This window comes from Verticillium dahliae, genomic scaffold (genome assembly GCF_000150675.1).
Source record: "Verticillium dahliae VdLs.17 supercont1.9 genomic scaffold, whole genome shotgun sequence".
In the NCBI taxonomy this organism is placed as follows: Eukaryota; Fungi; Ascomycota; class Sordariomycetes; order Glomerellales; family Plectosphaerellaceae; genus Verticillium; species Verticillium dahliae.
This window is the reverse complement of record NW_009276929.1, coordinates 796355-822331: the sequence shown is the minus strand read 5'-3', so window position 1 is coordinate 822331 and position 25977 is coordinate 796355. Positions and strand designations below refer to the sequence as shown.

The following is a 25977-nucleotide window of genomic DNA, read 5'->3' as shown; positions in this document are numbered from 1 at the left end:
ACGCAGGCTCTTCTTTGGAAATGGTTGGACCCCGCGAGGGGTCCAAGCCTTCTCCTGAATGCTGACGCTTCTAGCACACCCACTGTCACCAACAATGACGAGATTATACGAGGGATACTCTGACCATTCACGGAAAAGTCGTCTCGAATATCAAATTCCGCTCCTTCGCAATCTTATGATTAATCTTGTACGTTCAGCCGACGTCCTTCGATCGCCTGCCAACGCAGGGACACATCTACACTCTCGAAGTCCATGTTGAGGAACGCCGCCACTGTATGTCGAACCCGCTATCGATGAGTTGACAGCTTATTGTTCAAGCTCTTGCATATTTGTGGTGGATCTTTTCGACTGGCTGACTCGATTTTGGGTGCTTCAAGCGCGCTAAAGTGCTTCGGGTTGGATCGTACGTCCGTATCATGTCGTTGTTGTGGAGCAGTCTCCCAGCTTGTCTATGTCAGCATCTTTCGGGACCCTTTCTCCTGGAAACCTGGTTCGGAATGTCAAGAAGGAGGTCTCGCAATGCTTGGGTAAGCCGCGATATCATGTTTGTCTGGGACGGTCGCTGAGGGGGGGATGAGAGCGCTGTTGCGCTGGTGCGGATGGTGGTTTGGCAGTGGATGTGGATTAGCGCATATGGTCACGTGAGAGTTAGGCTCCTAGAAGTGTCTGGTGATGTTTCAAACCTTGGCAGTTCACCTCACCGTCTAAATCAGCAAGCATCGAAATCTCCCGAGATGGCGTCCGGTAACCAAGTCCGCGATTGATATTTCAGAGAAATTCACTGACATAGTGCCCCAGATCAGAGTTTGCGAATCTATGAGTCCAGCGAAGCCTTCGTGGAGAAGGATGGCGACTGGGTATTCCACTCGACCAAAGTCATCATCGAGCAAGGCGGCCAGTACTTCTCTGCCAGCATTCCCAAGCGACGTCCTCAACTTGCTGCTACCACCGATCTCGACAGGCTCTGCAAGACTGTAATACCACCAGAAGACATTTGGCCGCTATATGAACCGGGCATTTCCATCCTTACCGGATCTCCGACTGCCGAACAATTTTGTAAGAGGCCGAGTCTCATTCATTACGGAGATACTGAAGCATCCCTCCATCCTGGAAGGGAGCTTCTAAAGGAAGCCAAGGTCTGCGAGATCTTGAAGCAGCAACCACATCCCAATGTTGCGGCGTATTTTGGGTGCATCGTCGAAGGCGGCAGGATCAAAGGACTTGTTTTTCAGAAGTATGCGATGACCCTATCCCAGAGACTCCGGATCCCGAAGCCTTTGGATGGGACCCGCTGCATACGAGATATTGAAGAAGGGCTGCGCCATTTGCATTCGTTAGGTTTGATCCACAATGACCTGAACCCCAGCAACATCATGGTCGACGACAATGACGGTGTCGTAATTACTGACTTTGACTCCTGCGAGCACGAAGGTATGGAGTTGGGTCCCAAGACATGCACGCCGGGCTGGGAACTCACGTCCAAGCTTGCTGTTCCGGACAATGACTATTCGAATCTATCGAGACTACGAAACCTCGTGGTTGATTGTCCGCTCTCTGTTGTGTGTAGTTGAGATAGCCTATCCGTTCCTACCCAGTTCCACCGTCCTCGGCATCATTCTGGGAGGCGATGCTCTCGTCACAAGCCCCATCCTACTGAGGTGCGACATAGTTGCTTGAGTATTTGCAGGTCGCCTGCTCGCAATCCCAGCTCTTATATCGGTAGGAGGACCCATCAGAGCGATACCCCGTTCTGAAGTCACAGGCATTGACAAGGACTTGGATGGGGCCGGAAGCCATGATCTGCACCTTGTAAGCATCTCGTCTTTACCTTAACCCCCCTTCTTCCCTATAACAGAGATAAGGCATACATAGATCGCAAACTAATGAAGATGAGCTTAACTTGTGGAAGGCTTATCCGGCAAGGGCGAGAGATATAGGTCGTTGGCCAGAACGAAACAGTCGCCGGGTCTCAAGCTATCAAATACACCCAGAGGTTAGTTGGCTCCAACAGCACAGTTCCATCGTTTGGCCAATCAAGCAAACGGAGAGATGAGGGGAAACTTGATGGCGACCAAGAAGTAGCCGCCGCCTTTTGTGCCACATCGTGCATGTGTAGCATTCCCAAAGGAGTGTCGGTAAGGAAGTGATGCGCCCCGATGCTCGGTCACATAGTAGGCGTGTACTACAAACTTGACGACAACTTGTACTATGTGGGGTGGTTGGTCTATGCGTGTTTATGTCGAAGTTATAGAGTAAGCATGTTTCGCACCTGCGGACGCGAGTAGATACTGATAGTGAGGGACGATCTCCCAATTTGTCAAGGTGACGGCATGGCGGAGCTACAGCGTTCGCCGCATATCGGACACATTGAGTCCCGACGACGTACATGACCATTCGTCAAGTGGCCTCATAGTCCCTCAGCGCGCCATGCCCAGGATGTTTTTCAGATTCGGCGTAGGGCGAACGGGGGGAGCGGAATGGAGAGCCAGACATGGTCATGGGCGCAAAAGCCAATCACGTCAGTGTCTCCCATCAAGTACGAGCCCGTGTTCCAGACAAGCCACGCATGATAGGGCGACCGACTCGAGGGCGGGGTTTGCTTTTTTGGGTCTGTTGGTACTCGATATGTGTCATGCCAAGGCATCTGCCCTCTCGTGGCTAGATCCGCACTCGCATCCTCCCTTGACCCTACTCACGCGCCTGACGCCTCTGAGCTCTCGACTCCCTCGCCATTACTGGATTCATCTGGTTCGAGCATAGGTTTTCGTCCCGTTCCGTCGAATCCAGTCATTTTCTCCGGTGGAACAATCTCACGCAGCTAAACCACACCCGGAATCTCCTTACTATGTCGGCAAGCCTGGAGGCTTCGGCCACCTCCCCACCTCCCGGTCCATCTTACCAGAAATCTCCCTCACCGAGATCTCCTCGGTCGCCCAAATCTCCGCGATCGCCCAGTTCCGACGCCCCAGGAAGCCCAGCGAACCTAGAGCAGGTTGTCGAGCAAGCCAACGAACAGGAGCATATCACGGCAGATCAAGTCCCTTTCGTAAGGCCTCAATCAGCATCTTAGTGCTGCTCTAACTGTGTGGCGCAGGAAGAGTCGGATATTGATAGTGACGAAGGTATCGATAATGAAAGGTAGCACGGACAGTCTCCATTTCGCCGAGTCTATAGCTCACTCGTGCTGTAGTTTCGTTTCATCGACGGCTTCGTTGACGAGCAGCATGCTCGAGTACCGCCAGCTCCATGGCCGTACGTTCCAGAGCTACAAGTCGACGGCCCCAACGACGACCGCCAGAATGACGGCCTTGATATAGCTCATCACTTCATTACGCTGCTTCTCGGCGATAAGCTCTATGAGGCACCAATTGACGAGCCCAAGCGCGTACTTGATGTCGGTACCGGCACCGGAATTTGGGCCATTGATGTCGCCGACGCTCACCCAGCCGCCGAAGTTACCGGCTTCGACATCAGCCCCATCCAGCCTTTCTGGGTGCCACCCAACTGCAAGTTCCACATTGATGACGCCCAGCTGGAGTGGACGTACCCGCCCGCGAGTTTCGACCTGATCCACATCCGTGCCCTTTACGGCAGCATAGCCGACTGGCCTAAGCTCTACGGCGAGGCCTTCAAGGCGCTCAAGCCTGGTGGTTATCTGGAGAACTTCGAATTCACCATCAGCCTGTGCAGCGATGCACCTTCAGTGCGCGATGACCCGAAACACGTCTTCAAGCAGTGGGGCCAAGTCTTCACCGAGGCCATGGACCGGCTCGGCAAGACGGCTAAGATCGGTCTCGATGGACGCAGAAGCGCTACATGGAGCAGGCTGGCTTCGAGAATATTGTTGTCAAGGATTACCGGCTCCCCTGTGGCGGCTGGAGCAGTGATCCCCGCCTGAAGGAGGTTGGCATCTACAACCTTGCTTTCCTAGAGGAGAGCCTAGAGGGATTTGCCCTGTTCCTGTTGAAGGAAATCATGGGCTGGGAATACATCGAGATCCTGCTTCTGGTCGCCAATATGAGGAAGGCCATTCGTGATGTGAAACTGCGACCGTACTACATCGTGTAAGTCTTCATTCTCCGCACGCAATTGTAACACGGTCGAACTGACACCCCTTCCTAGACCTAATTTCAAGGTCGCAAACCCTTGGCGGCCGAGTAGCAGGTTGCCCCTGTGCGGGATTCATTAATTCTCAAGAGCTCCCTTAGTCAGTCTTGCTCTCACGCAGCACTCAGGTTGCTGGCGACAGCTTGCAATGTTGCGTATTTGCATCTTCGTCAGCGGAAGCAATTTTTTTAGACTGGAAAGCGATAAATAGTGACATTACCTATATTCTATTACGCTTTTTTAACCGTATGATCGACCCTTTTGAGATGAATGTCGTCCTGCCGCATGAATGCTCCATGCGAATCTAAGGGTCCGCGTGAGCGTCTGGGCGTACGACTGGCCTGAGACTTCCGACTCCTGGCGATATGTTACTACACGCCTTGGTGAAGGGAACGACTCTGGTTTTACCGTAAGTCTGAATTATCAACTGAAGAGACTCTCGGGCATCTCGTATGTCGAGGAAGACATTTCCCCAGAGCTTGACATTGAAATTTGAGAACGGTGGCTTTCTACGACTGACGTCTGTCAAGAAGGAGCGGGCTTGCAGCTGGGTTCTGGACTACTTTTATTGTTGCCGAACACAGCAAGTTTTCGGGACAGAGTTCTAGATTTGATGTTGAAGATGGCACTGTGTAGGATGGACATAATATTCGCTAGCTTCGCTGCAGGTCTCTTTGTTAGACACTTTAGGCCATCCAGTTAGGACAAATGAAACCCTTGTGATTTTTCGAGAAATTGTAGATCCGAGAATGGGATATGAGTCGAACAAAAAGTCGCCGCATCTTGACCCATATGGCTGGCTCCTTCATCTGCCTATGCCAACCAAGCCGTGGAGCTGGCCGACGATGGGAGCCATTCTCGAAGCGCTGGTCCGTCGAGCTCCGGAGGAGAGTCCCAAATTGCCACCATCGCGTCGAGAAGCTACTCCAACGATGGTTCTCCAAATGTCTCCCGTTGAGTTGACCAAGCGTCTGTTCACCGCTGCGCGAGAACAGCATAACAGTGGTCTGCGTTGCACCCTTGGCAACCTTCTTCCTCCTTCCGGTATGCCTGACAGCAAAACCATCACACGCCGCTTGATACAAAGCCTTGCTGCAACAAAGTACCAGATACCGACTGGCCTTGCAAACGATCTAAAAACTCCATTGCACTTTTTCTACTCTTCTCGAAGGCCACAGCGGAGACCACGGTACTCTTTTACCACTGGAGCACTTAAAAAGTCGTCGCTCTTCAGCACGGAAACGTTGCCCGGCTTCTGTCGAAGGCCAGCACAGAGAGCGTCCCATCAAATTACGCCACTCGTCCTCTGCCTCTGGCGACCGGGTTCCCTGCTTTATACCATCTTCCTCTCAAGATAAAGGGGGCTTGCGGTTCTTCCCAATCAGCCGGCTGTCATTCGTCGCTAATCTAAACGCGATCCTACTCGAAGACATGCCACGTACGATCACCCTACTTTCAAACATCACGTCAATTGAAGCAACAGCAAGCCCAAATAACACCACGGCCAACGCAGTATAGAGTGCCCCACGTGCCCTCACCGTTGCGGAACGCCTGAAAGTCTAGTTTAACACCGCCGTGATACTGTACACATCCGAGGACATCTTGTTCATGATATGACCGCCGCTGTCGTGGTGGTTGCGGTGGGTGGTGTCGAAAATGCCGCTAGCCACAGTGGCGTCAACGGTGTTGGTGTCACGGTCGGCAGGGCTTTCTCCTTGTCGTTGTCGGCCTTATCGCAGCGACGTATCTGATCTGCGGCCTACATCAATCGGCCAGTGTCAACGTCTCCGCCTGAAATACCCTTAACGCTGACCCACCATCACTGTGCTTTCCGCGTCCCATCACTGACTCGGTGTCGCTGGTGGAGGCTCATTCGTCTTTAAGATGAATTGGGTTTATGGATTGTTATCTGTCCGCAATAGCCCCGGCATGGACGCGCGCCAAACCCGGGATTCAACTTTGTGACGCTCACGTTTATCTACTTCTGATCTAGTAATGCGTCCGAGGCGCGTTGTTGTGGTACTGTAGCACATGTCGTTACGGTCGCTCGCTGTGTGCCCGTCCCGACCACTAGAGGGGAGTCATAATTACATCATGTCTTGAAGTACTGGCAAGGCTGGGTCGTCTTGCCAACATGCGGTCCGTGCACACAACAACATATGGTCAGTTGTGGCACAACACGATGTCCCTCCTCAATCACAAATGGAGGTCTCACGAGATGACCGGATCCGCGTCTATCGCTCCACGGCCTGCAGGAGAGTCTTTGGGCAATACGAGAATTCCTGCTTACGGAAGCAGAAGGCTATCCGCAAAGTAGTCGAAGCAAATTACCTCCAGGTTGCAACCTACTCAGACGACGAGCTTGTCCGAATCCTCCAAGACCTGCTTGCGGACGGCATATTCATTTCGGACTCCATAGCTCAGAGGAGATTTCCAGACCTGTTCAAAGAAACCAAACCAACGCCTCCCGTCGCCACACCAGTTATGGCCATAGTTCAGAAGGATCAAGCAGACTGCCTGAGCGAGATTCAAAGGTATGTTGCTTGAGCGATCTCCCAGACGTCGCTCTAATGCTGGCATTGTAGCTTGCTGCTCACTGGGGAGCACTCGGATCTGACGATCTCTACGTCCAAAGGAGAATATCAAGTCCACAGGTTGGTTGTCTGTTCGCGCTCTAGGGTTTTCGCCACAAAATGCAGCCCCCAGTGGCACACTCAAGGCGAAAAACCAAGCATCAGCCTTGTTGAGGACGATCCAACGGCGGTGGACTGTATGGTCCAGTACTTCTACAAGTCGAACTATGATACGACTTCGCTGGTGCTGTCGGATGAATCTTCGCCCTCAGGAAGGGACTGCCTGATGCACCACGCTAAGATCTTTGCGCTCGCGGAGATGTACAGCATTGAAGGGCTGAAGGCGCTGTCTCTTGCTAAATTCAAAGAACTCACTTCATCTTCATCAAAGCTTTGCCACGATGAATTCTTCTCTGTGGCAGAGTACGTCTATACGTCCACTGTAGAAGCGGTTCGGGAGATGCGAGATACGGTGGTTAAGGTCTTGTATGCCAACCCAAAATACCTAGATCTCGAAGTTGGGAAGACAACGATGATGTGTCACACGGACCTGGTCTATGATCTACTCCTCCATGTACGCGCTCGGGGTCATTGGCATTAGATTGACGGATATTCACGCCATTACTACAGTACAAATTTGATACAATGCGATCCTGAACAGCGGCTCAACCTTGGCAAAGGAAGCCTGCAGTCTGCGTGGCTTCAACGTGGCTGGCTGCTGTTTACCTTCATATCTTCGGTGTTTTGTTGTGCACTTTCGACACATGCCGCCCCATTTTTCCAGCGTCTCGTGTAAGAAATGCTGCCTCTGGATGATACTGGGGCAGCAAAAACCATTGCAAGCTACCAGGTCGTAAGAGTATATTGCACGTCTTGTCAGAGCGTTGGGTTGAGCATAATGAAGAGGTTTTGCACAGGTGATATCCGCGGTCAATCGTTAGGTATACATCTGAATTCTAGCCCTCTCAAGCTAGGAGGGCCCTCCGCAACCCTCATATATACGCCTCGTAGTCCCTTGTCCCTAACCAGCCCCGCCGATCCGTGGCTCCGCAGGTCCCTCATGACAGAAGTCCTTACCTTTCGCGAATCATGGATGATGAAGGTTTGCAATGGACGATACTCTGAGCCTGTCCATGATTTCCTTAGAAAGGTTGTCTAACAGACGTACATTTGAATACATGCTCGGCGGGATCACTCATCCGTTATTACAGCGGTTGGGCGCAGCAGTTACAGTAGGCACTTACCCAAGAGTGTGTATGTGTCATGTGGTGCAGAACCCAATACCAAGAATACGATGAGAGGCTAGACGCTGTGTAATTCATAGAGCGAGGTCTTGAGTGCATTACTGTATCACCCGATACAGAATCAGGGGGAGACTGATGAGCGATGGGCAAGCCACCTCCGGGGGGGGACCTTTCATTAAGAATGATGGGCGGTAAGGGTTGTTGGAATTATAAACCTGGCGAACCAGGTTGAGAGGAGTCGCATGGTAAAGGCGACTTAGGTGGATATACAGGAAACTCGGGTGATGAGCCCGTGTCAAACCCGTATTTAGACCAGTCAATCTCATCCGGCGGGCCCCATTCCGCCCGGTCATTAATAATTCGAGTCTGAACCGTTTCTGGAGGGAGGCAATTATCCTCCTCGTCTAGCTCTGCCATCGATCGAGCGAATAGCTGATTCATACGGTCCTCGGTCGCCTTTCTAGTCTTGCGTAGCCGGGACAAGCGAGCCACAGCAGCGGCTAACTGTTCTTGAAGTTCGCTGAGCTTCGCTTCGGCTTGGTCTTCCTGACGCTTTAGATCCTCCACTACTGTGGAATATCTTGTTACTACGTAGCAATCGTCAGTACCAGATATGCGGTCACGCGAGAGGAGTCACTCACTTGTCGACGAAGTGGCTAGTCCGTCACATGATCGACCCCGCTTTATGCAAACAGCACAGCGAGATGAATCAGGACCTGTCCGACAGGACAAATTATGTTTATAGCACCAAGAACACGGCATGCTGCCAAGGAAAGGGGGTTAAGCCAGGCGAGAAAGTTACAGACGCCACTCAAGGTTGCGGATTGTGAAAACTTACAAATTTTGTTCAGGACATGGAGGCTACTCGAAAACAGAGGCTGCAACAGCGGATGTGGCGTGAGAACCGACCCACTGTTTATTGTGGATTTATAAACCTCACGGATCATCTATTTTCCAGGTACAAGAGTCACGTGCACCAGTATTCCATTACCCGCCTCCACCTGACTGTGATACGAATGCGTCGCGATCATATCATCATGCTCAATCGCTGCGTTGGCACACCCGCTGCCTCCGCTGCCTCAGCTTGCGCCATGTCACCGCCCGGCAACACGCTCTACTTGACGCAGCAAGAGTTTACTAACTTTCGATATGACTTCGAAATGATACGAACGGGCATAGATAAACGCCTGGATATCGTTGAAGCCATTCTGAAACAGCTCCAGGTCCAAGGCCAACAGCTCCAGGTGCAGACCCGACAGACACGCGCGTATATGCGGAATCGAGCAATCAAGAACCCGACCACCCGCATCGACACCCTCTCCATTCTCGCGCCATCTGGCATGATCCTGGAGCCTGATTTCTTTCCTCGCGACGTCAAGGAGCTCTATTCGCTCAGAACCCCGACAATGCCATCCCAGAAGCGCCTACTCAATTACCTCGCTCGCTTCTACGACATATTGCCAGCACTTCCTGCCTCGACTTCTGAAGACGAGAGCTCCGAAAGCGACACGGAACTCGGGGGCATGGAACCGGAGTCGATCGTAGAGAGACTTGAAAACCTTTTTGGGCTGGACTCGGACAAGATTACAAAATTCACCGAGCGGGCAGCGAACCACCCACCAAGAGAGTCCATGCCTTTGGCGTCAGAGAAGCGGTGCCAGCCCAGCGCCCCAAACTCGAACCCGCCTACACAGTCGATTTTCGACCAAATCACAACCCTCTAGGACCAGAACCTTCCTCAGACGGTGGTAGGACGCGTCTCGGGTGGGATCAGGGGCCAACTCCTCCTCAAGTACAACTTGGACGGACTTTGGGACTTGGGGTCCGCAGCCCGACACAAGCACTGAAGGGACAGATAGTCGGCAAGTCGAACACGTCAGATTGTTCTGGAGGAAAGCCACCACAGTCAGGGCAGCCCCGAGTTCCATCCACAACCGGGAGCTCAGCGCAGCCGTCAGTATCCGCCGTGATTGAAGATGGGCGGCGACAGGACTCTATCCCAGCCGACGGCAGCCCGACCCAGGCTTTCTCGGAACAGCGAGACGCCTAGGTGAAGAAATGGCGGCATCAAGGCATTGGGGTTTGGTGGCGTGGAAAGCGCTGAGTACGGGTACGCTGAGTACGGGTACGCTGAGTACGGGTACGCAGAGGCGAAGGGATCATTGTCGATTTAGAGGCAAGTCTGTTGTGCTGAATGCTATACTGATCTTAGCTATAATTTGGAGGGACAGTATGATACTTGTACACGGCGGATGGTCGTGAAATATGGCGAAATTCTGTAGAATTGGAGGGTGCAGAACGTAGACGCATCGAGGGACAGAGTCGTATAGTTTCCTCAGACCTTATTTCTCGGCCAGATTGAATCGAGTTCCGCACCCCATGTTTCCACAAGCCTCGGGCATGTTTGTTCAATTTAAATCATCACCCTGACCGGCGTCGACGAAGACACCACTGTCTCACCTCCGCGCTTTGCGCACGTTTGTCGTTATCGGCAGCCGTGGCCCACAGCGGAGCGAAGTCGCATGCGAGTGAACTTTGACCATCAACTGTGCCCCGCAGTCTCACGCGGTGTAGAACGTGCCAGTCGCGATGGCAGTGGGTTGCCTGACTTCCTGGGCTGGGACTTGGCCGGGATCCAAGATGATTCAATGACACAGTCAGTGCTTCCAATCTACAATATCTTGTGCAGGCATGACTGACTAAAGGACGCGAACCGGACTCGGATATTAACCAACAATTATTGGCAGTGTTGAACGGTTTGGTTGATGTGAGAGTTTTCTCAGAAGAAGGGTGATATAGCACAGTTGGCCTCGATGAAACGACGATAAACCCATCTGCCATCTCCAATGTATGGTGGAAATTCACGACCGCCGAGGGTGCCACGACCCCCAAATCCGGCCGGTACCCCAACTTCGTCTTTGCCATGCTGCCACGGCTGAAGAAGAAGTGTGAGGATCTCAGCAAGCATGGCAAGGCACTCATTGTCGAATACATGCATGACTTCTGCGATAAGAAGACTACTCATGGAAAGGTCCCGGTTCGAATCCTGAGGCGGGCTGGACTGTCATTGACGCCGGTCGTGATATCACACCTCGTTGATTGATACGTGACGAGGGTCCGCTAAAACTTCGGGAAGGAGTCTGACCCAAAAGAGACAACCCGATATTACGCCCTAAAACTTGCTGGTAATAGAGACCCTTCCTCCACGGCTCGCCTTGTCCGTCCCACGTGTGTTCCTAATGCAGATGCTCTCGAATTCTACGCGAATCTGCGCCTACGAACAGGCTGTCCTTCATTTTAGTGCAGCGAGAGCCGCCTTGTCTCGGCATCTCCAACGCCTTGAATGGATCACAGCGGTCATCTGGTCTCGCCAAGCTTCGCAGTCCATCCTTGATCTGAATAACGTGCTGCATGTAGGGGTCATCAAATACTCCTGACTCAGTTTCACTGTCTTGCTTCGCGAGGATGACATTATTGTTGAGACTCAATTTGCCTTGAGCTGCTCTGGCTACTTTGTTAGATACGTCTGTTGAACCAGGTAGATAAGATAGCTTTGTTTGATCGGAGGATCACGTGGACTCAGTTCACGTGATCAACCGAACAGACAAAAAGGGGTTCTCTGCTCCGGCAGCAGAACCCTCACTCTTAGAAGAATAGACCCAATACAACCCGCAACACCGAATCAATGATCCAGAGCTCTTAGGCGCAGCCACTAGCTAAGGATTGGGTTCACGCGAGCTGTGAAGCCCATTCAACAACGTCACCGCTTGAGATCAAAAACAGACTCGTCTCACTGGCTAAGCAATATTTTTTTGGGTTGCCGTAGGTTTCCGCGTTCGCGTTGGCCCCCGCACATGTCATCGAGCCAGGTCTGTCGTTGTGGCCATATTCACAATTCCAGCTATCAACAGGCTTGGCTACAATGCTAACAGCCATGGTAAGGGGAAGCGCGGCTGGAGAGACGTTCCTTCCCTGGCTGTGTGCGTGCGGATAGACTGCAGATGGATGACAAAATGATGATGTTTATGCTTCCTGCCTGGAGCCTGTAACCTGGCGAGACCCCAAGTGTGCAGGTTATTCATATTTACTAATCAAAGCAGGGCAATCGGCCGCGGGTCGCCCAACGATAGTCCCATGCATGGTTGGGCATATGGGGACTTATCCGGCCCAGCCGACTGGTCGGCTTGATTTTTGTAATTCCCCGTAAGGCAACCAGTGTCCGTGCTCATATGGAGCGCGCTGGCGAACCGCCTCTTAAGGGCAAGGCTGAGCTGCAATACAGCAGGCTTGACCAAGAATGAGTAGCGGACGGACGCTAGCAACACGACAGTACGACTGGCGGTAAGAAACGGGTCTTGGCGGCTTCAGGGGCAAGGGTCCGATGGTGTTAATAATAACACCACACGTCGGTTAACGATATTGGCGCCAGCAACAGCATCGAGGTCGTCGCGATGCTCCCGTGTCAGGGACCGTACGGTGCCACAAATGGACGATGATTTACGGAGATGGTCGAGGTTACGTGGTTGCGCCCGTTTGCGAGGTGATCGAAACATAATAAACAGACGACTCATGAATGCGCTATTGAAGCCCGCCGGCTGTTCCCATTACCCGCTCTCTGGTATAATGTCAAGAATTTCATACCTGAGACTGCTGTTAAACGTGTTAGTACGCCGTACGCCGATATAGATAGACACGCCTCTCGTGTCTTCGTAACCTTCTAGCCCGGAACTGAAGCGTACCGAAGAGGGGCGAGCCCGTCATCAGGGCACTAGCTAGAGCCGTTGGTGTAGGGGTCGGAAAGGTAGCAGCCACTGAATATTCCATGTATGGCCGGGGCTGCGGGCCTTGAAGTGAGAAGCGCGTTGCTGCTTGGGCCTAGGGACGGGGCGCTACTACGGCTGTCATCGCCCCTTACTACAGGTTGAACTCGATTGTAGCCTTCTGGTGGGCGTATCGACATGGGGAGAGTAATCTATTTTTGGTGATCTATTGACGTCCAAAAAAGAGTATACCTGCGGGTTGGTGGGCAGAAAAGCCAGTATGTCCGGAAAGGGAGGGCATCGCCTCTCTTCACTTCGTCACTTTACTTACTTCCTTTCGTTACTATTCCCTATTACCACTCCACTCATCGCTCAAATACAGCGGACTAGATGTAATACCAAGAAGAGCATAAGTGTGATGGCTACAATTCCGTCAACAGCATCCATTCGAAGTGTAAACAACCTGAGTCGAATCAGTCGGAGTCAGCGGGCGAAGACTACCTGCGATAGCTGTCTTAAGAGAAATGTCAGTCCATTCGAAACCGCAGCTTAACGCCCGGTCCTTTCTTAATAAAACCTCTCTGACTGAAACTTAGATTTTTTGTGGAGGGAGCCTGCCTGGGGGCAGAGGGAGATGTCGAAACTGCAGTAAAGCGAGAATAAAGTGGTTAACCCTCATTCTTTTACTAATCCCCACTGCTTCCTTCTTCACTCAACTACAGATGACTTGGCCATTTGGTACCCATCCAACGTAGCGCCGCTCAACCTAACCACGGCTGCTTTGTCAATATTGTGAAATGTATAGGATCAAAGAGGGCAGCGGTCGGCATGCTGGATGAATTACTTACTTCGAGGGGACGACGGCCATGTTGAACGTGGCCTTGCAGGCGGCCAAGGAGAAGTTTCAAGTAGCCAGGAGCTTCCGCATGCGTATATCCCTGCACAACGAGATCCTTTACCATTCTTTATGTCGAGCCTTGATCGCCACTATCAAGCGAAGAAGAAAATTGCCTGCGATCGTTGTCGTGAGAAAAGGGTAAGTACGGTCTAAATCGACGCTTAACGCCTGGTCTCTTTTCTAAATACCTTCTCTAACTTAACCTTAGACTAGTTGTAGAGGGCACCCATCCGAAAGCAAAAGGAGATGTGAAAATTGCAGTAATGCGAACGCAGATTGCAACTTTAGATTGGCGTATTCCAAGAGGCTGATAGTCGCCACTCATCATTCTTCTAGTTCTACTGAAGGATCGTTGTACCGGCCAAGTGCACCGCTGCTTCTGTCAAACTCGGCAGCTGCTCGTCAAGAAACTCAACAGCCATACTCTTTGCGCGCTGGGACATCTTTGTCTACCATAATCCCATTCCTGCCGTCCCCTGATCAACCACTTTACTATCTGATGCTCCGATTCAAAGAGTTCAAGGCGAGAACCTAAGCCCCTTCACCAACCCCCGAACTCACTGCTGCCGGTCATCTCCTGCAGAGGTCTCATACAACATCGACTCCGATACACAAGAAAACCGGCTGGCGGTCGATCCGTTTGAAACCCACATGTGCCATTCCGCTCTGACGGCTGGCCTCTGCATGTGCGTCCATTAATAAATACATTTTAACCTTAGTCACAATTGATGTATAGGGGAGATTCCAGATGTTTCCTGTATCTTAAGGTCAGCCAGCGGCCCAGTCGGCGAAGGGGGAGCACCATCGGACGAGAAAGAAAGGTTGAGGCGATGTTAAGCCGACTGCACTAGAAGGGGAGCTTGGAGGACCATTGACTATTGATGCTGAACCAGTCTGGATATTCGGGGCCGGTAAATTGGGGAGGACGCTCGTAGGACTTAACAGCAAGGAGTTCCTCGTCACCGCGGACAGTGTGACTGTGCGAAGCGTGTGGAAGCTCTCGGGAAGCGTTGTCATCCAGTCTTCTGAAGGATGGGCCTGGGCGTGAGAAATTACCGATGTTAATAAGCCATGGCCAAACTGTAAGGGTCAGCAGTAATGGAAGATGACGACATGCTTTGAGCGCTCCCATTCTCAGTTGGGGCTTCCACATCAACCGAACGACACACTTCCCGCAATGGAAACTCCATGAGATGAGAAACGCTGTTTTCGAGCTTGCCTGGGCTCACCAAACTGACGGTTGGTAGCACGTGCAATGGACAATCCAGCGCCTACGATTAGAGCATGCAAGCATGTCTCCTGGCCCATGTTCCAAGCTGCCAAGTGGGCCCCCTTGCATTGCGCCTGCATAGTCACGGGAGAGACCGCGCTTCCTGGTTGTGGCGCGAGCCCAGAATTAGGGCTAATAGTCAGTGATGAATGACTGTAATAAATGCTGGTCGTTGCTGGCGCGTATACACAAGAGGCATGGTGTTCTGACGCCTCGGTCAGTGATGGTCTGTCCGCTTGCCAAGCCTCGGGAAATTTTGTTTCCACTTAAGATCCAGCAGTGGCCCGTGGGCGAGGCCAGGATGACTCCTTGTCCACCAAAACAGGTACGTAGCCGCTGGTATATCGCCTTTCTGCCCATGACAGCAGCTACCAGAGCAGAGATGGCAACGCCGTCCTCCTCGGATATGACAAGGGGGGCTACGACAAGAGGGAGCACCCGCTATTGTAATGGTCGGGGTCAGTTGTCGCGGGTGGCGGGCTGACATGGCATGCTCGCGTGAGAGCCTAATGCGCAGCCTCTGACCCGGCCAATGCCCCGTTCACAATTGTTTCTGTGGTCGAGCATGGGTCATGTGGCTGTTGTGGGAGATACATTCGACGATCAACCGCATTCTCACCAAACGTGATGGCCAACCGCTCAGGGCGAGGACCATTCTTCCTGGCCGTCATTTTTGTTCGGGCAGACATGTCTGTCGTTGGGCTTCAAACTACGCATTGCCTTGTTGACGCGTCATCATGAATAGACGCCTCCCGCACTCACAACAATGGCCGTCATGCAACGCCGAATATCACAGTTGTATTCGGCTGTGAGGAAGGCCCTTCAACTAGAAATCGAGAACATCGAAGTCGAGAACAAATCACCTGGATGGCCGTCGCAGGCGGCCACAGGTCGCGTCAATCAGTCACCAACACAACGCCATGCCACGTATCGAAGCCTTGCCGCCTCACCTTTGATGTTACCATGGGGCAAATCAGACAGTCGGTGAAGATTCATCCTACTAAAAGTGCCTGTTGGCACAAAGCGGCCGTTTATTCGGGCCACCACTCCCGGCCTCTCTTGTCCATTCCAACCAGCGTGCAGACACGACAGTTCGTTGCAAGTAGATAGCCTTGCACACCGCAAGTCAAGAAGTGCGATTGGGCTCCAACACAACCTTGGCCGGGCGGCTTTCTCGCAGCCATCGCGTGGAATCACTCGCCAGGTCAGCCTCGAACCAAGGCGTCGCCGACTTGTGAGAAACGCGCCTGGTCGTAGCCTCCAAGTCTTATAGTTCAGATCCGCTGCACAATCAAATGCTTGGCCGTATTCATCACAGAGATATTCCTTTCCTATTCTTTCAATGAAGATGGCGTACGTATCTACCCAAAGCCGCAGTATTTTGATTTGTGGTAACCTTGAAAACCCAGCACGGCTTTTCGTAGGGCTACGACAATGTGCCGCACGACGCCCCAGTCTTCAGAGACGCATCTGCCCAAGTTCTTTGACTCTGACATTGAGAAGAAAGTCTTGGGCGGCATGGCTTCCGCTTTCCAAGACTGGTTCAATGATCTTGATAAGACAAATGGCGTTGAATGCGTCTGTGGCGGGAAAGACCAAGAGCAACAGCAATTCACACACGATTACGGCCCACGTCTCACTGTGTCAGTCGTTTCATGCCGGGTACCGACTGGGGCTAAGTGGCTGGTTTTCGGACCAAACACGGACAACAAGGAAGCCAAAACATCATCGGCGGCCTTTTGTGGAGGCCCCCCTGAAGACGCCGTATTGGAGCAATATCTGAAGGAGCATTTGCAGCCCACAACGTTTGCAAAGTTCTTGGGGAAATGTTTTTACGACGATCACATCGTTCAAGAAATTCTCACTACCATCTTCAGGAAGGCTGGCACAGATTCTCTCGCCCGCGACGTCCTGCTGCTTTTGGTGGCCCATTGCCTCCAGAGCAGCATGCTTTTCCTCAAAGAGTCCAGTCCTAGCTCAGAAGGGACTCTCTCCAATGGCACTCCCGCAAAGCAAGTCAACATGGCAGTTTCAAAGGCCCTACGTCGTCTTCAACTCGAAAAGCTCACTCAAGTATTGGAAAGATTGCCGAGCACACAAGACAGCAGCCACGCACTCGTCGGGTTGCTCATATTTCAAGGTTTTATGCTTTATGATACCCTGTACCGTCAGTGGAAATTCGTCGACAATCTCCATACGAAGATGTTTGAACTCGAAGAGATGTTCGCACCTCATATCCGGGCCGACGCAGAGCTAACATCCATGGTGACCCAGCACGGTGAGTCTGTCGTCCCCTTTTTCATGTCGTATACTGCTGCAATCAGCTCCTCACTCACATACATCGTTGGGCGGCGGAGGATTTTGATCCCAACGAGCCTAAGTTCTGTTCGACGACATACCTGAAAGATGTCATTCCCCACGACTGATTTGGTCTTCATGCGTTCGTTATGAAGTATTTTCGAGCGCTGGTGGATCGGCCTGTTCGTTTTGTATGACGAGAAGTAAGCAGATGCATCCTGGAAGCAGACGACAGGAAGGAATAAACAGGCCACGGGCCTCAAGGGTCAGCGTTGAATAAAAGTTCTTGCTCTTTGAAGTGTTTATATCCCGCAGTCTTTTCGGCTTGCTGTGTTTGACGTCGACTGCGTCTTTCCAGCGCTCGTGAGTGTCGCTATAGCATGCATGCTCGAATGGTGGAGGACGAGCGGACGTGATCGTAAGGTGAAGTGTGCTCACAGCAAGGTCCTCGATCTCGAGCGCAGGGCATGATGCATGGCTTGCCAGCAGAGCCCAGTACCGGGACTGAGCGAATGTGGTAGGATGTCTGGGAGCCACGACCGATATCTGAGCCGCAGCATCGGTCCTCTGCAGTCCCTTCCTGTGTGCAACGCTTATTCCAGAGTGGCCGGCTTTCAGGACATACACTGACTTGTCCTGCTTGAGCCTGTCCGCGGTGCCCTGACACTTGAACTATCCTGTTGCCGAATGCATAGTTTCGGGCGAGTATAGATCGGGGTCCTTCGAAATAAATGGACGTTGTCTGCTAGGCTGCTTGATGGATGAGAAAAAGCAAGGTCACTGCAGCGCAAAAGTTAGCAAAGAGCACTGTTGCCTCTTCAGTGGCCGCCATAGCATACTGGTGGGGTCTGGCCTGGTGGCAGAGTTGCACCCGCGACATTGCTGTGCAATAGCAATGGCAACCGAGGATCCAGCCGGCTTGCCAAATCAGCGTAGGTGACTGGAAATAGAGTGTTTGGTGTGCTCAGACGCAGCCTAAGGTAGGGAAAAGTGGGTCAGGTGCTTGGAGAAGATGCTCCTCCACCTTCCGTTACTCCCGTTACTCCCGTTATGGATGATGATCCGCAGAATTGTGACGGCCGCACCGAAGCAACACTCGCGGTTGCCGGCTACCCACCATCGTCAACAATGCTCGTGCTGAGTCGCGCGGGTGCTGAGCCTGGCAAGATCCTGCTGTCCACGGAGCGGCAAGGGCGTTAGGGCCGGTGTGCCGGTGTGCCGCTCAGTAACGGCGAGACGAGCCACTAAGGAGCCACTGTAAAGAACATCTCGAGGCTCTGCAGCAGCGTCGCGTTGCGCACATGAAGAGGGAGAGCGTACAAAACACGGCATTGCCAGTGAAGCCGGGCACACAAATCTGTCTTTGGTTCTGATCATTTCAACGACGGAGGCTTGTATAATAACCAGCGAGGCTGCTGTGCATCGCGTCTGCAAACCTCTACTCGACATCTGTCGATGTTTGTTTCGGTTTGGCCAAGAGATGTATCCATCATAAGGCAACAAACGCGGATGGAGTCGCTCAAGGGGGACGCAGCGCACGGGACAAAGGGATGTTTCTGATGGCTGGCGGGGCCTTGCCCAGGAGACGGACACGGGAGGACAGGTCGCGATACACAGGGCTGTTGGGCCTATTTCTCGTACGCTAGCTAGCTAGCTATTCCTCGCCTTCTCTTGGGCCATGATCCAAACCCGCCAAGCGGGCTCTTCGAATCGTACCTGCACAGTGATGGGAAAGACCGCGCTACCCGGTTGTGGTGTGAGCCCGAGATCAGTACTGATGGTCGGTGATAACGGACTATACTATGGTACGAGTGGCTCCTTCGTTCCCATGGATATAAATTCAAGGCAGTATGCCCTTCTCCGATCTGCTGTACTTGGTCCGATGCTGTCCTGTTTCGCTATCTCCTGACAGCCCCTATCTACTCGGCGCTTCCTGTTTCCATCAGACGGCGGCTGTCCGCAGTGCTGTTTTTGATTGGTAGCTCAGCTGGGTTACCCGCTGTTTGGTCTAGAACCAGGCCTCGTTGTACTGTCATGGGGCTCACCAGAACTGGCACCATCCAGTATTGTCTGCACTGGCTCCATAGGTGCCAAGAACGAAAGGCTGACATGTAATCAGCCTACAGTACTCTGAGGATTGGCCGAATCACGATTCACCCTTGCCAGTCGGCCGATTCGCGTTCTTTCGCGCTCAAGCTGAGTTACGGTCCGCACAGGCCGTCCCGACTCTTCCTACCTGACTGGACCCATAGGCACGCTGTTGATCCCGAAGCAACCACAGCATATGGTCAACAGACCGAGAGCTTGCAAACCTGATCGACCGAGGCGAGACAACAACTTCGCTATACAATAGCCCGATAGGGCAAACTCTCGAGAGCGGTTGCCTCGACGTAGGCCGTGGTTTGACAACAACCACCAGTCATCGCCGACGACTTGCGGAAATGGCAGTCTCTGCCAACCCACGATGGCGGAAGCCCATGCGAACGGAACAACGGGTCTTTCGAAGAGAGGGTCACGGCGTCTCCGATCCTCCCAATCACAGCAACATCGACGGCTTCCACAACCTGGAATACAATCATCTTACACTTGGCATAACTTGCTCGTTCCTTCATCGTGCACGTAATCAGAGAAGTCCATGGAAGCGTGGCCAGTCTACGCGCGCATATGGCGGGAACAGCATAGCGTATCACCCGTTGAGGTTCCTGTCCGGCATTCGAAGGTAAGTCCAAGCTTCTCATCATGGACCTTTCTTCGATTCACGTAGGGGAAGAGACAATATAAAAGACCACCGGTAAGTCGAAAGAGCCTTTGGCTTCGCCGTCTTGAATCCCTGCCCGAAATCTTTACTGAGGTATGGCTGTCGAATGCACAGGATCATCGTTAGCGTGCCCGCACAACTTGGAATCCTCGGCCCGGCAATCTTCGCTGACCTCTCTATCGGCATGTTTCCTGTGCCAAATTTGTTATCGCTTGATCCGAATACGGTGGTCACCCGGCTTCGGCAGAGCATTGGGTTGGATAGTGCCAACAACGCAGCGCCTCCAGCTTCAACGGACGCCATCAGCAGACTGGAACGGAGGAAGGTGGGCTGCGACATGCCTGGCCCGAGCAGCATGGAGGATTGTACTGTGTGCCTCGAGAAGATGGCAAATGGTGAAGATGTTGTTCTTTTGCCATGTGAACATCAGTTTCACGAGCTCTGCGGGGTGGACTGGCTCAAGCGGCGCAATAGATGTCCGAACTGCCGATCATCAATCCAAGAAAGAACACACTATCTAGTTGGAGAGTGCTAATGTGCGCAATTAGGCACTGATGGATTGAAAGCTGTCTTACGCTTCAACAAGCAGGATATAGTACGTATATAGAAGAAATAGACGTGGGTATGCCTAGGAGAAAGGTGTTCGCATGTTCTCCTGAAGCGTCACTCCAGCGCGACTCCGTCGTGCACCCAGCATCACCATCTAGAGCTCAGTCACAGGTACTTTTCACAGGAAGGCGAGCATGGAACTGTCGATACTCTCTATTTGATCAGACGTGCCGTGACATTCGTCGTGATCCACATTTCGTCGTGGTACAGTCTATCAAAGCCAAGATCACAGGGTGGCCGCCCGGTCTGTCTACACATGTCTGTTCTTCTGCAGTCAAGAGATATGCCACTCTGCCACTGCGCCACTTTGGAATAGACTGGAAAAAAAATTGCGCTGTCGACCAAGGCAGGCCTCACTGCAGGTCTCTTTGCATCTTGCCATAACAGTCCTCGGAAGCTCGCCTTGCTATCTGTCCTACCAGGTGTTATACCCTCACCGGACCATCCCGTCCACCTCGCAACGCATTCGTTGACGGCCAGGGCGCGTTTCCGAACTTGCCAGCGCCTCGGGATAGATGGCGAACGAAAGGCCACAGGGAGGGGGTGGCTGAATTCGTCGGTCAGCCACCCCCGCCTTGAGAGACTGACTTGGGCGCAGAAAAAGCATGGCCGCCCTTTCCAAGACCGCATCTCATCTCTCATTCTACAGTTCATCTTTCTAACAGCATACATCCTCACATTGCTATAGCTGTCGGTCGCTCACACGGGGGCCGGCGTAGGTCAACCGCATCGTTGACGACTTGGTCGGATTGAGCTGCACTGCCGTTCCCGGTGCTGTAGGGCCCCACCGAACCCGACACCCTCGAAACTTGATGCCCGAAGCAGGTCGACCACACGGCGGTGCGTCGTCCTTCGAGGCGTGTCGATGACACCCTGTCCGGCCACTGTAAACCCGGAGTTTGGTGGGTCCTTCGCTCGAGGTACCACCTGAATCTTCACAACGAGACGCCAGCCCAGTGCTGGATAGGCCGTCTTCACCCAGTCCAGCATGTCGTCGGCCTCCATACCGGCTTTTCGGCATCCCCCGTAAGGCACGCGGATCCTTTTGCCGTCCCTTTCGTACTCCCACAGCACATATTGTCTGGCTTCGGACTCGGGGTTGGAAGGGTCCCAGGTCCAGAACGTATGTCTGTCGGGAACGCTCTCCAAGCAAGTCGCAGAGAGCAGCTTCTTCGTGATCTCGAGCGTATCCAGACAGGCTCTCGACCTAGATGCGAAGTCCCACGAAAGGCTCAGCCACGCTTCCGCCACGGTTGGTCCCCAGTCCTCCCAGAAGCATTCATGACCTGTCAGCTCTCCCCACTGTGCGATATCGATGAGATGGGTCGACTGGTGTTTTGATAATGAGACGGCACACTAATGACGAGCTCTAGAAGAGACACTATCACTTCTTTTCTAGTGCGTTGAAGTCGGCTGAGGAGTATCCAGCAGTCGGGACTCATGAGGCTCTTTCGGGACTGCCAAGGCAAGCTCATGATCAGACCGCACGAGAAGGAATAGTGGCAGTCGTGGTCGATATCGAAGCGTAGCGGGTCGGGACAGTACTCGAAATGGACGCAGTCGTACTTCGGTCGAAAGCGAACTATGGGGTTGTCTTTGGGACCAAGAGGCAGACGCATTGGCTGGGTCGAGTGGTATACTACTTCGCGGGCTTCACGACATGTCGACTCGAGTGGCGCCCAATCCCAAAGCTTGTCTTGCGTGACCACCAACACACGAGGAGGTTGACTCCACAGACTTGACATCCAGATCATCTGACGAAGCTCTGGGACCAACCTCATGAAGCAATGAAATGATGTGATCGAGTTCGTCGTTGTTTGTACTCGTACGTGCTCTGCCAGCTCCTATGAGATTAGTGCGTGGCCGGGCATATCGGAAGGCGCCATCCAAACCTGAGACATTGTCCGCTTCTGGCGGTTCGGCGTGCCAAAATCATGAGCGCGTTTGACCATTTCTCTGGCATGCAGTTGAAGCTTGATCGAGATCGAATGCTACCTGCTCAGTGGGGAGCGGTGATGTTAAGTATTTGACTTCATCCGACTGAAAGTGGATCCAACACTTTCCAAGCTGCATAAGCTGCATGAGCAACGCCAAGCGGCATGCGCAACGCCACCAAGAGAGGGGCCTGTGGAGGTGATCCGTGCGGCCGGTGAAACGTCAAAGACGGTCATGTCCGTCGGCCAGCTTATAAGAGCTTCAATTGGCCAATAATGCTCCCTCGCCGCTGTTTTGTCCTCGGTCCAGGCTGTGACAAATCTCTGGCCGACTGGTGCCTGGCTGTAGGGGCCGATTGTGCCTCACACTAGAGCGATGGATGGACCCCGGGCGGCCAAATGGGAAACTCGCCTGCTTTCTCTCCGGCCGGTCGGTGCCTGCATCCTACTGGGCTTTGGCATCTCGCTTGCAGGCAAGTGTACAAATGACCGCCAGGCGTCACGTCGCGTGGATGCGATCCGGGGGGGAAGCATCGTCTTTCAGGGCATCTTTGACTTGCCGGGGCATGTTGCCGATGACACTCCAGACCAGAGGCAGGTATGCTGGTTCTTTCACGGCTCTAGGCTCGACCGCGAATCGTGTCGAATTTCGGCCGTCGCTCCGTGCTCGCCTCGTCGAAAACAGAAGAGAAGGCTGCTTGTTGCGCGGAGGTCAGCAGATTCGGCTTTTCGTGCAGCACCCTGTCGAGCAAGGTACAGTGCGTACCTCCATCTATGGCATGACATGCTCCTACGGGAACGCAAAACGACGGCAACACTGCTTTCATTCGTCTTTGGCCTCGACAGCCCTCGGCATGATGCATCACAGGGTACGTGTTGACGTAGTTACTTGCGCTGATACCACTACTTCAGAGCATTCTGGATTTCCGATCACATTGGCAAGCAATGTCTCTCCTCGTTCATCGGATGGGTTAGGCTGTCAACGCTGCCCGTGTTTTCGACACACCATTGTACAGTGATGACCCGTTCCGGGGGCCCGCCGATCGCCCAATGTACTGTGCCTTACGCGGGAGTGCTAGACAAACATCTCGCCAGTCCTCACTTTGCCATGCAGCCATGCAGCCATGCTCGCTCGGGCGGACGGGAAGGGTGCGCCTATGGCTATGGGAACACCATAGCGGGAGCCCTAGCGACCGGAAGTGTGCCAGAGAGGGGAGGAGCGCCAGCGACGAACCAGAGACAAGGAGATAAGGGGGAGTGGAGATGACCCAAAAGGATTGGTTCACGAGAGTGGTACAGAAGGAGTTGTACGATGAATGCATATGACCCACCGGAGGGAAGGTATTAGAAGGGGGCGGCGCCCACTTCTGGGAAGGGGACAGGGCATGTTCTCTTCTTCTCTTCGTTCTTCCTGTTTTTGTGGCTTTGGAGCTACCGTTGAGGTGTTTGCATTGCGGTTCTTGAGTTGAAGATGTGTTAGACTCTCTCCCCGTGGGGCGGCATTTGTCATTGTGGACGCGAGTGGCAGTCGTGGGACTTGCAGCATTCGAATTTCGTTTACGCTACGTTGACGGTGCTTCTCGGGTTTAGGCACGTTTGTGGTGTTGTTTCTGTCATGGCGTCAGGTGAGGTCTGCGAAGGAGTGGTCAGGCATGGTGGTAGTCCTGCCGGGTCTGGGCAGTGTAGCCAGTCCGAGGTTGATTCTTCCTGTGAGGCGTGTTCTCTTTCGGGTGTGGATGGAGGTGAAGGTCGTAGTGCGGTCCGGAGACAGTATTTCCGTCGGAGGGGGTTGCAGGCGAAGCAGAAGGAGGCAGAAGCCGAGGCAGAGCGTTTGTTGTGGTCAGCACGGCGGGAGGCAGCGCTTCGTGGAGCGTCGGGCGATTGTAAGGGTGAGTGTGGTCGAATTTGTGAAGACTGTATGGTGCCCCCGTTGGAGATTGTCATACCAGGTAGTGTGACCGTCGAGAGGGTGGAGAGGTCTGGTGTACCATGTCGGCCGATGTTGAGGCGTGAGAGTTATTTTTATGAGCGGGAAGGATGCTGTAGATACTGTGGTGTGTCAAGCGTGGATTGTCGGTGCCATGAGGTACCAGGGACCTTCCTTTCGTCCGTTTTTGAGGAGAAAGAGCGTGAGTGACGAACAGTTTAGCACAAGTTTGGGTAGTTGCTTTCGTGTTGGGTTGTGTTTATGAGGTTTGTTGATAGCCGGGAGGTTGAGGAAGGTATTGAACTGCGTCGCTGTGCTCCTTGTCACGGGCTTCGCCCATACCCATTTCTGTAATGGGAAGAGAGAGGGGAGGAAGATGATTGATTTGAGGATACATGATTTTGAATAGCTTCGAGTAGTGAGATGGTAGATGAACTTTGATTGAAGGATACCGATACCTTTTCCACCTTCGTTCTGATTATGAAAGGGGGTATGGGGCGAAGCCCCGTACGAAGGAGTGAAACGACTGAGTCAAGCCCAAATGAAGTAAGGATACAGATGGAATGAAACACCGTGAGAATGTAACTTTGTATGTGATGATGTTAAGGAGCGAAAGCGACTGAGATACCAATACAAGCCAGTTATGAGGATACTGGCCATGGGGGAACGGAGTGACCGCCCGGAGGGCATGCACGAAGTGCTCATACCGAAGCGGAGCGAAGGTCATGAAGAGCCCTGAAGGAGGGACGACGTAGGGGACACGACCCCTGGGGGAGTGAACCACCACAGCGCAGCGAAGGTCGGTTTGAAGGCCATCTTAACTATGGGAGGGACGACCATATTTGGCGGGAGCCAAACCTATAATTTGTTTATAAGATGGCCCAATATGTCCTTCCTGGCCATAGTTAAGATGGCTTGGGTCACCTTCGGTTCCCCTTGGGTCATCACTCTCGTCGTACCTCCTCGGTGTGCCCTGGGCCCTTCCTTCACCTTTCGCTCCGCTTCGGTAAGGTCGCTCCGCTTACTCACTCCGTTCCTTTCCCTCCTTCCAGTCAGGTTGCCCCCATTCACTCCGTTCATTCCCATCGCTCCGCTCTGCCATGGCCAGTATCTCAACTGGCACTATTGATTGTCAATGCTCACTTCATTTACAATTTATCTGTTGCATTCCTTTTACAACAGCTGACTCAGTCGCTATGCTCCTTCGTACGGGGCTACGCCCCATACCCATTCCCAGAACTGTATAGTGGAGAGGAAAGAAGAGTCCAAAGAAACTCCAAGTGGTATCATTCCAAAAATGAGGCTATTCCCAGAACACACCTCCACTATCTTTCAAACTCACCAAATACCCTCCAAGTATCCTTCCATTCCTTTCCACAGAATATCACATGCAACACTGTAAGCCGGGGTACATACGTAATCCAATCAATCTCCCGCAAGGGATTCAAGTCTAATAATCAAAAAGGACTCACGATAGGTTCACAACGGGTCAACAATCCAAAACCTAATGGAACAGTACGCCGATCTAGACCCTACCTTCGGTAAACAGAGTCAGTACACCATATCTCAAGAAATCTCCCAACAAGGGTACACTTACGG

General features: G+C 52.8%; 7 protein-coding genes across 7 annotated transcripts; 5 read left to right on the top strand and 2 right to left on the bottom strand.

Annotated features, from left to right (window-relative positions):
- Positions 1 to 699: 699 nt before the first annotated feature.
- Positions 700 to 2293, top strand: VDAG_05190 (serine/threonine kinase). Its single transcript, XM_009654926.1, has 2 exons — positions 700 to 744; positions 799 to 2293. The coding sequence occupies exons 1-2, from the start codon at positions 735 to 737 to the stop codon at positions 1569 to 1571; spliced, it is 783 nt and encodes a 260-aa protein (XP_009653221.1). The 5' UTR covers positions 700 to 734; the 3' UTR covers positions 1572 to 2293.
- Positions 2294 to 2845: 552 nt separating this feature from the next.
- Positions 2846 to 4189, top strand: VDAG_05189 (UMTA protein; the record flags this gene model as incomplete). Its single annotated transcript, XM_009654925.1, has 4 exons — positions 2846 to 3046; positions 3191 to 3883; positions 3970 to 4064; positions 4123 to 4189. 4 exons carry the CDS (start codon positions 2846 to 2848, stop codon positions 4187 to 4189), a joined length of 1056 nt encoding a protein of 351 aa, XP_009653220.1.
- A 2087-nt stretch (positions 4190 to 6276) lies between these two features.
- On the top strand, positions 6277 to 7337 carry VDAG_05188 (BTB/POZ domain-containing protein). The gene is made up of 2 exons (XM_009654924.1): positions 6277 to 6641; positions 6693 to 7337. Exons 1-2 carry the CDS (start codon positions 6310 to 6312, stop codon positions 7279 to 7281), a joined length of 921 nt encoding a protein of 306 aa, XP_009653219.1. The 5' UTR covers positions 6277 to 6309; the 3' UTR covers positions 7282 to 7337.
- A 483-nt stretch (positions 7338 to 7820) lies between these two features.
- On the bottom strand, positions 7821 to 8787 carry VDAG_05187 (uncharacterized protein). The gene is made up of 3 exons (XM_009654923.1): positions 8763 to 8787; positions 8566 to 8687; positions 7821 to 8511 (listed from the first exon to the last, which is right to left on the bottom strand). The coding sequence occupies exons 2-3, from the start codon at positions 8684 to 8686 to the stop codon at positions 8132 to 8134; spliced, it is 501 nt and encodes a 166-aa protein (XP_009653218.1). The 5' UTR covers position 8687; positions 8763 to 8787; the 3' UTR covers positions 7821 to 8131.
- A 160-nt stretch (positions 8788 to 8947) lies between these two features.
- VDAG_05186 (uncharacterized protein) lies at positions 8948 to 9693 on the top strand. Its single transcript, XM_009654922.1, has one exon. It carries the CDS (start codon positions 8962 to 8964, stop codon positions 9646 to 9648), a length of 687 nt encoding a protein of 228 aa, XP_009653217.1. The 5' UTR covers positions 8948 to 8961; the 3' UTR covers positions 9649 to 9693.
- Positions 9694 to 15618: 5925 nt separating this feature from the next.
- Positions 15619 to 17278, top strand: VDAG_05185 (uncharacterized protein; the record flags this gene model as incomplete). Its single annotated transcript, XM_009654921.1, has 3 exons — positions 15619 to 15779; positions 16262 to 17130; positions 17259 to 17278. 3 exons carry the CDS (start codon positions 15619 to 15621, stop codon positions 17276 to 17278), a joined length of 1050 nt encoding a protein of 349 aa, XP_009653216.1.
- A 3959-nt stretch (positions 17279 to 21237) lies between these two features.
- VDAG_05184 (uncharacterized protein) lies at positions 21238 to 21959 on the bottom strand (the record flags this gene model as incomplete). Its single annotated transcript, XM_009654920.1, has 2 exons — positions 21238 to 21783; positions 21900 to 21959. The coding sequence occupies 2 exons, from the start codon at positions 21957 to 21959 to the stop codon at positions 21238 to 21240; spliced, it is 606 nt and encodes a 201-aa protein (XP_009653215.1).
- Between the last annotated feature and the right edge of the window lie 4018 nt (positions 21960 to 25977).